General features: G+C 40.7%; 1 protein-coding gene across 6 annotated transcripts in view; it reads right to left on the minus strand.

The window, feature by feature from the left end:
- The window catches only part of LOC132403154 (deubiquitinase DESI2-like), a 121480-nt gene extending 109019 nt beyond the window's left edge, over nucleotides 1-12461 (minus strand). Inside the window, exon 1 of one of the 6 annotated variants that reach the window (XR_009515192.1) lies at nucleotides 12281-12461. Coding sequence is in view for 4 of the 6 variants with exons in the window: in XM_059986489.1 (XP_059842472.1) it covers nucleotides 12281-12319 (39 nt within the window). In the remaining 2 variants the exon portion in view is untranslated. The remainder of the gene's footprint in view (nucleotides 1-12280) is intronic. The other 5 variants (XM_059986489.1, XM_059986490.1, XM_059986494.1 and 2 more) reach the window with 5 other exon arrangements.
- Between the last annotated feature and the right edge of the window lie 236 nt (nucleotides 12462-12697).

Below are 12697 nucleotides of genomic sequence, written 5' to 3' on the forward strand. Positions count from 1 at the left end.
GAAAAAAAGTCTCTACATGCTCGAACAACAAGTGCTGGAAGAGCACTTCTGTGTTTTCTCGAATCACGGTTGGTTGAATTCACACATACAGAACTTGCGGATAAGGAGGGCCGACAGTACTTGGATTTTCAGAAGGTATTTGATAAGGTGCCACAAATGAGGCTGCATAACAAGATAAATCCTATGGCATTACAGGAAAGATACTGGCATGAATAGAGAAATGGCTAGAGGCAGTGAGTGGGAATAAAGGAGGCCCTTTCAGATTGGCTACCAGTAACAAGTGTTGTTCCTCAGGGGTTAGTTTTGGGACCGCTACTTTTCACATTGTTTGTCAATGATTCCAATAATGGAATTGATGGCTTTGTAGTAAAGTTTGTAGCCAATACGAAGATAGATGGAAGGGTAGGTAGTGCTGAGGAAATTATGTGATTGCAACAGAAATCAGACAAATTGAAAGAATGAGCAAAAAAGTAGCAGTGTTGGGAAACGCGTTTGGGTAAAAGGAACAATAGTGCAGACTTCTGTCTAAATTGAGAGAAGGTTCAAACATCAGAGGTGCAGAGGGACTTGGGAGTCACTGTGCAAGACTCTCAGAAGGTTAATTTACAGGTCAAGTCTATGGTAAAGAAGGCAAATGCAACGTTGGCATTTATTTCAAGAATAGAATATAATAAGACACAGGTTAGGCTGCTTTTGGAGTATTGTCAACAATTTTGTGCCGTATATCTCAGAAAGGATGTGTTATCATTGGAGAGAGACCAGAGAAGGGTCATGAAAATGATTTCAGGAACGAAGGGGTTAAGGATATGGTGAGAAGGCAAGTGTATGGGGTTGAATGGGATCCAGGATCAGCCATGATGGTAGAGCAGACTAGATGAGCTGAATGGCCTAATTCTGCTCTGATGTCTTATGGTCTTATTTTAAGGGGAATAAAATAGTAAAGCAAGGAGATAATGCTGAGGCTTTATAAGACATTAGTCAGACTGCACTTGGACTACTGTCAACAGTTTTGGGGCCCTATATCTCAGAAAAAAATGTGTTATCATTGGAGTGTCCAGAGGAGGTTCACGAGGATTATTTGGGGAATGAAGGGATTAACATATGAGCATTTGGCAGCTTTGGGCCTGTATTCACTGAAATTTAGAAGAAAGTAGGGGTATCGCTTTGAAACCTACTGAATGTTGAAAGGACTAGATAGGGTGGGTGTGGAGAGGATGTTTCCTATGGTAGGGCTATCAAGAACTAGAGGGCACAGCCTCAAAATTGAGGAGTGACCTTTTAGAACAGAGGTAAGGAGGAACTTTCTAAGCCAGAGAATAGTAAATCTGTGGAATGCCCTGCCCCAAACTACGGTGGAGGCCAAGTCCCTGCATATATTTAAGGCAGAAGTTGATAATTTCCTGATTGGTCAGGGCATCAAAGTATATGGTGAGGAGGCAGATGTATGCGGTTGAGTAGGATCCGGAATCAGATATGATGGAATGGGATGAATGGCCTAATTCTGCTCCTATGTCTTATGGTCTCAAAAGTAGGACATTTTTAACACAACTTCACAAGGTGCTGATGAGACCACACCTGGAGTACCACATTTAGCTTTTGATCTCCATGGTTAAGGAAGGACATGCTTGCATTCAGGCAGTCTAACTGAGCTTATTTATCGTAGTATTCGAAACAAGGTCAGTGAACTTGTGGCTCAAATCAGTACAAGGAGGTGTGATTTAGTGGCCATTACAGAGACATAGTTGCAAGGTGGAGAGGATTGGGAATTAAATATCATGGAATATAAGAAGACAGTTAAGTTCTTTGTACTGTTAGAGATAAACCGAGAGGAAGAGGTGGAGAATTTCTTAAATGCATTTATTTTAATGCTAGGAGCACTGTAAGAAAGGTGGATGAGTTTAGAGCATGGATTGAAATATGATGTTGTAGCGATGGTTGCAGGAGGGGTGTGATTGGCAACTAAATATTCCTGGATTTCGTTGTTTCAGGTGTGACAGAATCGGCGGGACAAGCATTGCTTGTCAGATAAAATATTACAGCGGTGCTCTGGCAGGACAGAATAGAGGGCTCATCTAGGGAGGCTATTTGGGTGGAATTGAGGAATGGGAAAGGTGTAGTAAGACTTATAGGGGTGTATTATAGACTACCTAATGGGGAGCAAGAATTGGAGGAGCAAATTTGCAAGGAGATAGCAGATATTTGTAGTAAGCATAGGGTTGTGATTGTGGGAGAATTTAATTTTCCACACATAGACTGGGAAGCCCACACTGTAAAAGGAATGGTTTGGAGTTTGTAAAATGTGTGCAGGATAGTTTTTTGCAGCTATACATAGAGTTACCAACTAGAGAAGGGGCAGTGTTGGATCTTCTGTTAGGGAATGAAATAGGTCAGGTGATGGAGGTATGTGTTGGGGAGCACTTTGGGTCCAGTGATCACAATGCCATTAGTTTCAATATAATTATGGAGAAGGATAAGACTGGACCCAGGGTTGAGATTTTTGATCGGAGAAAGGCTAACTTTGAGGAGATGCTAAAGGATTTAGAAGGAATGGATTGGGACAATTTGTTTTATGGGAAGGATGTAATAGAGAAATAGATGTCATTTAAATGTGAAATTTTGAGGGTACAGAATCTTTACGTTCCTGTAAGGTTGAAAGGAAAGGTTAAAAGTTTGAGAAAGCCATGGCTTTCAAGGGACATTGGAAACTTGATTAGGAAAAAGAGAGATATCTACAATAAATATAGGCAGCATGGAGTAAATGAGGTGCTCGAGGAATATAAAGAATGTAAGAAGAATCTTAAGAAGGAAATTAGAAAAGCTAAAAGATATGAGGTTGCTAAGGTGAAAATAAATCCGAAGGGTTAAAACAATTATATTAATAGCAAAAGGATAGTGAGGGATAAAATTGGTCTCTTAGAGAATCAGAGTGGACAGCTACGTGTGGAGCCAAAAGAGATGAGGGAGATTTTGAACAATTTCTTTTCTTCGGTATTCACTAAGGAGAAAGATATTGAATTGTGTATGGTAAGGGAAACGAGTAGGGAAGTTATGGAAACTATGACGATTAAAGTGGAGGAAGTACTGGCACTTTTAAGGAATATAAAAGTCGATAAATCTCTAGATCCTGACAGGATATTCCCTAGGACCTTGAGGGAGGTTAGTGCAGAAATAGCAGGGGCTCTGACAGAAATATTTCAAATGTCATTAGAAACGGAGATGGTGCCGGAGGATTGGCATATTGCTCATGTGGTTCGATTGTTTAAAAAGGGTTCAAAGAGTAAACCTAGCATTTATAGGCCTGTCAGTTTGACGTCAGTGGTAGGTAAATTAATGGAAAGTATTCTTAGAGATGGTATTTTTAATTATTCAGATAGACAGGGTCTGATTAGGAACAGTCAACATGGATTTGTGCGTGGAAGGTCATGTTTGACAAATCTTATTGAATTCTTTGAAGAGGTTACGAGGAAAGTTGACGAGGGTAAAGCAGTGGATGTTGTCTATATGGACAAGGTTCCACACGAAAGGTTCAATCGTTAGGTATTAATATTGAAGGAAAGTGGATTCAACAGTGGCTGGATGGGAGATAACAGAGAGTAGTGGTGGATAACCGTTTGTCAGGTTGGAGGCCGGTGACTAGTGGTGTGCCTCAGGGATCTGTACCGGGTCCAATGTTGTTCGTCCTATACATTAATGATCTGGATGATGGGGTGGTAAATTGGATTAATAAGTATGCAGATGATACTAAGATAGGTGGCGTTGTGGATAATGAAGTAGGTTTTCAAAGCTTGCAGAGAGATTTAGGCCAGTTAGAAGAGTGGGCTAAAAGACGGCAGATGGAGTTTAATGCTGGTAAGTGCTACATTTTGGTAGGAATAATCCAAATAGGACTTACATGGTAACTGGTAGGGCATTGAAGAATGCAGTAGAACAGAGTGATCCAGGAATAATGGTGCATAGTTCCCCGAAGGTGGAATCTCATGTGGATAGGGTGGTGAAGAAAGCTTTTGGTATGTTGGCCTGTATAAATCAAAGCATTGAGCATAGGAATTGGGATATAATGTTAAAATTGTACAAGGCATTGGTAAGGCCAAATTTGGAGTATTGTGTACAGTTCTGGTCACCGAATTATAGGAAAGATGTCAACAAAATAGAGAGAGTACAGAGATTTACTAGAATGTTACCTGGGTTTCAGCACCTAAGTTACAGGGAAAGATTGAACAAGTTAGGTCTTTATTCTTTGGAGCATAGAAGGTTGAGGGAGGACTTGACAGAGGTATTTAAAATTATGAGGGGGATAGATAGAGTTGACGTGGATAGGCTTTTTCCATTGAGAGTAGGGGAGATTCAAACAAGAGGACATGAGTTGAGAGTTAGGGGGTAAAAGTTTTAAGGGTAACACGAGGGGAAATTTCTTTACTCAGAGAGTGGTAGCTGTGTGGAACGAGCTTCCAGTAAAAGTGGTAGAGGCAGGTTCGGTATTGTCATTTAAAGTAAAATTGGATAGGTATATGGACAGGAAAGGAATGGAGGGTTATGGGCTGAGTGCGGGTCAGTGGGACTAGGTGAGAGTAAGCATTCAGCACGGACTAGAAGGGCTGAGATGGCCTGTTTTTGTGCTGTAATTGTTATATGGTTATTTCTGCTAATCCAGGATAGGCAGGAAGATAAGGGAGGTGAGGGAGCACTCTTAATTAAAGATGAGATCAGGGCGATAGTGAGACACTATACAAGAACTAAGGAGCAGAATGTTGTATCTATCCGAGTAGAGATTAGGAATAGTAAAGGGAAAAATTCACTGATGGGAGTTGTCTATCAGTCACCTAATAATAAGAGTACAGTGGCACAGGCAATAAACAGAGAAACTTCTGAGGCATGTAAGAATGGAATGGCAGTAACTATGAGGGGCTTTAACTCACACATAGATTGGGTGAATCAAGTTGGTTGAGGCAGTCTTGAGGGCTTCATAGAATGAATCTCTGATGGCTTTCTTGAACAACATATTACTGAACCTACAGGGGAATGTGCTTAGATCTGGTCCTGTGGTAGACAGGTAAAATTAGTGATCTTGTAGTTAGGGATCCTCTTGGAAAGAGTATGACTGAATTTCTCATACAAATGCAGGGCACAGTGGTTTGATTGAAAACCAGGGTATTATGCCTCAACAATAGAACCTGCAATGGCACGAGGGAGAATTTGGCTAGTGTGGACTGGGAACACAGGCTATGTGGTTGGACAGTTAACGAACAGAGGAAGACTTTCAAAGAGATTATTTTCGGTGCTCAACAGAAGTATATTCCATTTAAAAACAAGGACAGTTAAGGGTGGGGAAAACCAGCCTTGGATAACTAAGGAAATAAAAGTCAGTATCAAACTAAAAGCTCATGCATACAGAGTCACCAAGAGTAGTGGGAAATTGGAAAATTGGGAAAACTTTAAAAAGCAACAAAGTACCACGAAGCAAGCAATAAAGAAAGGGAGACTAGATTATGAAAATAAACTAGTACAAATTAGAAAAACAGATAGCAAAAATTTTTATAATTATATAAAGTGGACAAGGGTGGCTAAAGTGAACGTAGGTCCCTTGGAGGATGAGGAGGAATTGATATTGGGTAACGAGGAAACGGCCAAGGCTCTGAATGACTATTTTGTGTCACCGTCTTCATGGTGGAGGACACATCTACTATGCAGATGTTATGGATGCCTTGGGAGGTGGGCATCTCGATACAATAGTTATCATTAAAGAGGTAGTGCTGAGCAAACTTGTGAGCCTGATGACAGTAAGTCCCCTGGTTCTGATGGAATACATCACAGAGTACTGAAAGAAATGGCAGAAGTTATAGTAGAGGCGTTGGTGATGATTGACCAAAATTCTCTGGACTTTGCACAGGTCCTGGCAGATTGGAAGATGGCAAATGTTACACAATGTTCCAAAAAGGATGTAGGCAAAAGGCAGGTAACTACAGGCCAGTTAGTTTAATATCTGTAGTTGGGAAAATGCTTGAAGCTATCATTAAAGAAATAGCAAGGTATCTGGAAAGAAATGGATCCATCAGGCAGACACAGCATGGATTCAGCAAAGGGAGGTTCTGTTTGACAAACTTACTGGAGTTCTTTTAGGATATAGTAAATGCAGTGGACAGTGGGGAACAGATGGACGTTATTTACTTGGATTTCCAGAAGGCATTCGATAGGGTGTTGCATAAAAGACTTATCCATAAGATAAGAATGCATAGAGTTGGGAGTGATGTCTTAGCATGGTGGAGGATTGGTTAACTAATAGAAAGCAGAGAGTTGGGATACATGGGTGTTTCTCTGGTTGGCAATCAGTGGTGAGCGGTGTGCCGCAGAGGTCAGTGCTGGGCCCGCAACTGTTCACGATATACATTAACGCTCTGGAAGAGGGGACCGAGTGTAGTGTATCTAAGTTTGTTGATGATACTAAGTTGAGTGAATAAGCAAATTGTGCAGAAGATGTGGAGAGTCTGCAGAGAGATATAGATTGGTTAAGGGAGTGGGCAAGGGTCTGGCAGATAGAGTACAATGTTGGAAATACAAGATCATCCACATTGGAAGGCAAAATGAAAATGCAGATTATTATTTAAAGGGTAAAAAATTGCACCATGCTGCTGTGCAGAGGGACTTGGGAGTGCTTGTGCATGAATCACAAAAGGTTGGTTTGCAGATGCAACAGGCTATCAAGAAGGCAAATGGAATGTTGGCCTTCGTTGCTAGAGGGATTGAATTGAACAGCAGGGAAATTATGCTGCAACCAGAGTACTGGTGAGGCCGCACCTGGAGTACTGCATGCAGTTTTGGTTTTCTTACTTGAAGAAGGAAGTCTTTGGAGGTGGGGCAGAAGAGGTTCACCAGATTGAATGTGAGAACTCTACAGGAGATGATCTAAGAACCTGGAGAGCCCAGGTCATTGGAGCTGTGCTGTCTTAATGTATATAAGCTGCTCTAAAACCCAACTTCTTTTTTCCCAATTTTTCCTTCTATCTACTTGAACATAAAACCTTGTGAAATGGGGACAAACATGATTTGCAGATAAACCTCTATCAAAGATGTCACAAATACAAGTGAACTTTGTCACAAAATAAATGAAATTAAGTATGGCATTCAGGAAAAGGTAAGATAACAAACAATGATCTTGATGAATCTTTCTCCTTGAGCTTTACAGAGATAAAGGTTACAGTTAGTGCCAAAATAAATCACTTATAAATTCCACAAAACTAAATAAATACATATTTTGAGTTATTGTAAAAAGTGACTTTTAAACTCCACAGAAATGTCAAAGTTAATAAACATGTATTCTTGGATAGTATGAATGAGCTTCTCTAATATAAATTTAAATTAATTTATTTGGCCACTTTGGAAACCACTTCATCAGAACTACACTATTCTACTACAATAGCATTTAATAAAACTACACAGAAAGACTGACCAACAATTCTAATGTGCAAAAGACACATGGTACAAATAAAAGCAAATAAATAATACTGAGAACATGAGTTGTTGAGCTCTTGAAAATAGTACATATACTCACATAGAAACAGTTCAGAGCTGAGGTGAGGTGAGCTGCTTTCTTGTGGCAGGAAGTATACCATTTTGGATACTTTTGTGGGGGATGACCTCCCGGGGAATGCCATGGAGACCAGGTAACTGTCATTGAGCATGGGTCCATAGTGCAGAAGGGAAAGAGGAAGAACAGGGGAGTGGGAGTGATAGGGAACTCGATAGTCAGGGGAAGAGACAGGAGATTCTGTGTTCATGAACGAGACACCTGAATACTATGTTGCTCCTAAGATCCAGGGGTAAGGGACAACTCGGATTGTCCAAAACTATTTGGAGAGGGAAGAACAGCCAGATGTCCTGATACATATTGGTACCAATGACATAGGAAGGAAGAACAAAGAGGTCCTGAAAAGAGAATTTAGAGAGCTAAGTAGAAACTGAAAAGTAGGACCTCCCGGGTAGTAATTTCTGGATTGCTACCCGTGCCACGCACCAGTGAGAGTAGAAAAAGTTTGATTTGGCAAATTAACGTGTGGCTGAGAGCTGGTGCAGGAGACAGGGCTTCAGGTTCTTAGATCATTGGGTTTTCTTCTGACAGGTTGCACCTGAACTCAAGGGGAACCAATATTCTTGCAAACAGGTTTGTTAGAGCATTTGGGGAGGGTTTAAACTAATTTTCCAGGTGAGTGGGAACCACAGTGAAGGGACGCATTATAGGACAGATGGTAAAAAAGCAGAGATAGCAAGCAGTTTTGTAAAAAAGTTATTGGGACATTCAATTTCTTAATAGAATTAAATATCTTATTACATTTCACAGGATGGTTTAATCCTTTCACATTAAAACTAAGTAAATTAATAGTATGGTCCATTTCAAATACTGCTTAAAAGAGAGGTTAGAATAAAAACTGCTGGAATGTATATTAAATCCAAACAATGAGCTTTAAGATAAAGTTTGTAAGTTCGTAAATGTGATAATTTACGTCTTTTCAGCCGTTCTTTTTAATTAAAGAACTGTTTTCTTTTTCTGGTAGTGGGTTTAGATTTTTTTGTATAATAAAAGTAAATCTTTTCAATATTATGTTTAAATTTAAAGTATACGGATATGGGGAAATGAAACGATATTTGTGATTCCAATATATTGTAATCGATATTTTACTGTACTCAATATTACTGTACTGAAATCAAGAAAAATTTTGAAAAAGAAAGAAAAGCATGCAGTCAGACTATCAGGAAGGGCAGGCAGATGACAGGACAAAATTGCAGCCAGTAGAATCAATACCAGTGCATTAGAGATGCAGAACCAAAAAGGGCAGCAAATATAGTACTCAAAGTGTTATACCTCAATGCACAGAGTATAAGAAATAAGGTGGATGATCTTGTTACACTTTTACAGATTGTTAGGTATGTTGATGTGGCCATCACTGAATCATGGCAGAAGGATAGTTGTAGTTAGGAGCTGAATGTCCAAGGTCCATTGTATTGGAGGGATAGGAAGGAAGGCAGAGGAGGTGACGTGGCTCTGCTGAGAAAGAATGACATCAAATTAGTAGAAAGATGTGACATAGGATCAGAAGATGTCAAATCCTTGTGGGTTGAATTAAGAAACAGCCTAATGGCAGCTATTCACAGGCCTCCCAACTGTAGCTGGGATGTGGATAACAGGATTACAGTAAATAGAAAAGGCTCGTCAAAAAGGCAATGTTATAGTACTCACGGAAGATTTCAACATATAGGCCAATTGGGAAAATCAGGTTAGTAATGGATCACAAGACAGTGAGTTTGTTGAATGCCTACAAGATGGTGATTAGGGAGCTTAAGGAACCCCAAGGAGGCAGTGATCCAATATGATTGAGTTCAACTTGAAATCTGACATAGCAGTATTCCAGTGGCGTAAAGGAAATTACGGTGGTATGAGAGGAGTTGGCCAAAGTAAGTTGGAAGAAGATGCTGGCAGGGATGACAGTAGAACAGTAATAGCATGAGTTTCTGGGAAAAATGAGGTCAGTGCACGACAGATGTATTCCAAAAACAAAGAAATACTCAAATGGCAACATAGTACAACCAGGGCTGACAAAGGACGTCAAAGCTAATGTAAAAGCAAAAGAGAAGGCATACAACAAAGCAAAAATATAGTGGGAAGACAGAGGATTGGTATGCTTTAAAACCCTACAGAGAGCAACTAAAAGAATCATTAGAAGGGAAAAGATTAAATATGAAAGCAAGCTTGCAAACAATATCAAAGTGGTTAGTAAAAGCTTTTTCAAGTATGTAAAAAAAATAAGAGAGATGAGAATGGATAGAGGATTGCTGGAACATGAGGTCAAAGAAATAATAACAGGAGTCAGGAGATGGCAGATGAACTAAATGAGCATTTTGTATCAGTCTTCACTGTTAAAGACATGAGCAGTGTGCCAGATGTGTAAGGGTGTAAGGGAAAAGATGTGAGTGCAGTTACCATTACAAAGGAGAAGGTGCTCAAAAAGCTGAAAGACCCAAGTCACCCGGACCAGATGAACAGCACCTTGGGTTCTGACAGAGGTAGCAGTAATGATCTTCATAAAATCAATGAACTTTCGCATGGTACCCAAGGATTGGAACACTGCAAATATCACTCTACTCTTTAAGAAAGGAAGAAAACAACAAAAAGGAAATTATAGACCAGCTAGCTGGACCTCAGTAGTTGGGAAGATATTGGAATCAATTGTTAAGGATGAGGTTATGGAGTACTTGGAGACACAGGACAAGATAGGACAAAGTCAGCATGGTTTATTTAAGGGAAAATCTTGCCTGACAAACCCGTTGAAGTTATTTGAGGAGATTACATAGGATAGATAAAGGAGGTTCAGTGGATTCTGTATATTTGGACTTTCAGAAAGTCCTTCACAAGGTGCCATACATGAGACTGCATACCAAGTTAAAAGCCCATGATATTACAGGAAAGTTACGGGTATGGTTAGAGCATTGGCTGATTAGTAGAAAGCAGTGAGTGGGAATAAAAGGATCCTTTTCTGGTTGGCCACCAGTGACTAGCGGTGATCCGCAGGGGTCAGTGTTGGGACCGTTTCTTTTTATACTGTTTATCAATGATTTAGATAATGAAATACCTGGCTTTGTTGCCAAGTTTGCAGATGATACAAAGATTGGTGGAGGAGCAGGTAGTGCTGAGGAAACAGGTAGGCTGCAGAAGGATTAGGAGAACAGGCAGGAGAGTGGCAAATGAAATACAATATTGGAAAATGCACAGTCATGCACTTTGGTGGAAAAACTAAAAGTGCCGACTAATTTCTAGAAGGAAAGAAAGTCCAAAATTCTGAGATGCAGAGGGACTTGGGAGTCTTTGTACAGAACACCATAAAAGTTAACTTACAGGTTGAGTCAGTGGTGAGGAAGGCAAATGCAATGTTAGCATTCATTTCAAGAGGTCTTGAATAGAAGAGGAGGGATGTGATGCTGAGGCTTTATAAGGCACTGGTGAGGCCTCAACTTGAGTATTGTGAACAGTTTTGGGCTTGTCATCTAAGAAAAGATGTGCTGGCATTGGAGAAGGTACAGAGGAGATTCACAAGGATGATTCCAGGAATTAAAGGGTTATCATACAAGGGATGTTGGATAGCTCTAGCTCTGCACCAGCTAAAATTTAGAAGAATGAAGGGTATCTCATTGAAACCTTTCAAATGACAGACAGACAGGCCTAGACAGAGTAGATGTGGAAACGATGTTTCCCATGGCAGGGGAGCCTAGGACAAGAGGGCACAGCCTCAGGATAAAGGGACATTCATTTAAAAGACAGATGCAGAGAAATTTCTTTAGCCAGAGGATGGTGAATATGTGGAATTAATTATTACAGGCAGCTGTGGAGGCCAGGTCGTTGGATGCCCGTTGGAGCTTGATAGGTTCTTAATTGGACATGGCATCAACAGTTACAGGGAGAAGGCCAGGGAGTGAGGCTGAGGAGGGAAAAAAGAATCAGCCATGACTGAATGGCAGATGGCGCAGACTTTATGGTCCAAATGGCCTAAATCTGCTCCTATGGTCCAAATAATCTAATAAAAGATTTTAATCAATAAATTGCCATTAAGTTTTAGGCAAAGTTTAAAAACTTTCAATTTAACTTTGAGAAATACTTTAAACCAAATCTTAGACCATTTTATGTTGTACCACATCTCAACCAACAAAATAAAAACAGTATCTGTCAAAGCTCCCTAACCCTGCAACAGTAATTCTAGTTTCTCTTTCGACAAATGCTGTTTGATCTGCTTCCAGAATTTTGTTTTCATTTCAGATTTCCAACATCCGCATTTTTGTTAGACTCACAAGCATACAAACTCCTTGAAAATGTAAATATTATTACTCAAAATTGTCCTGATTCAACAAAACGAGAAAGCACTCTCCACAAAAACGATTGAGGAAAAACAAATTTCACTTCCAACTAAAATAAAATATACAAATAAAAATATAGAGATTAAATATACAAATCCAAAGTGGAAAAACAAATTTGTCCATTTATGGGTTATCTGGAAATTTACAAGATATAGATGCCCTGGTCTCAATTGATTGAGGTTTCTGTTCGATACTGCTTCTTTGTTAAATTGAATAAATTTAGGAGTGATGGAAAGTAAATGAAATTAAAGCCGGTTGCGCCTTAAATAAATGCAAGCAGTAATGTGGAAAGTTGGGAGTGTTAGCAACAGATCGCAGGTACTTGAGCAAGTTATGGGGGAAGGCGGTGAAGACGGAGGGTATCACCGGCCGCTGCTTCACTCACCATGTCGTAGACGTTGAGGATCACCGGCTCGTTAGCCATTCTCTCCGTACCGGCTCGACTCCCTTACCCTCACCCTCTCCCCTACCTTCCCTCCTTCCTCACCGATCTCCCGTTTACGCGCGCTCTACCCCCCCCCCCCCCAAAAGAAATCTGCACACGTACACCGCCGCCTCGCTCCAGACGGGCGGGCCAGGCGGAGGACGCGCGCATGCGCGTTCACATGCCACCGTGGGGGAGGGGTTTGGTGTACGGGAGAGAGAGAAAAAAATCCCCTCCCTTCGGGCTCAGTTGTCTCCGGCCTCCCACCGCAGGCGGCGACGTCTTAAGAGGAGAAGTCCTGCTCTGGCTCAGCGGGCGACGGCTTGGCGAATGAAGTAGGCAGCATTGATGCTGCTCTGGGTGAGATAATAGAGTGGA

Source organism: Hypanus sabinus, chromosome 12 (genome assembly GCF_030144855.1).
Source record: "Hypanus sabinus isolate sHypSab1 chromosome 12, sHypSab1.hap1, whole genome shotgun sequence".
Taxonomy (NCBI): domain Eukaryota; kingdom Metazoa; phylum Chordata; class Chondrichthyes; order Myliobatiformes; family Dasyatidae; genus Hypanus; species Hypanus sabinus.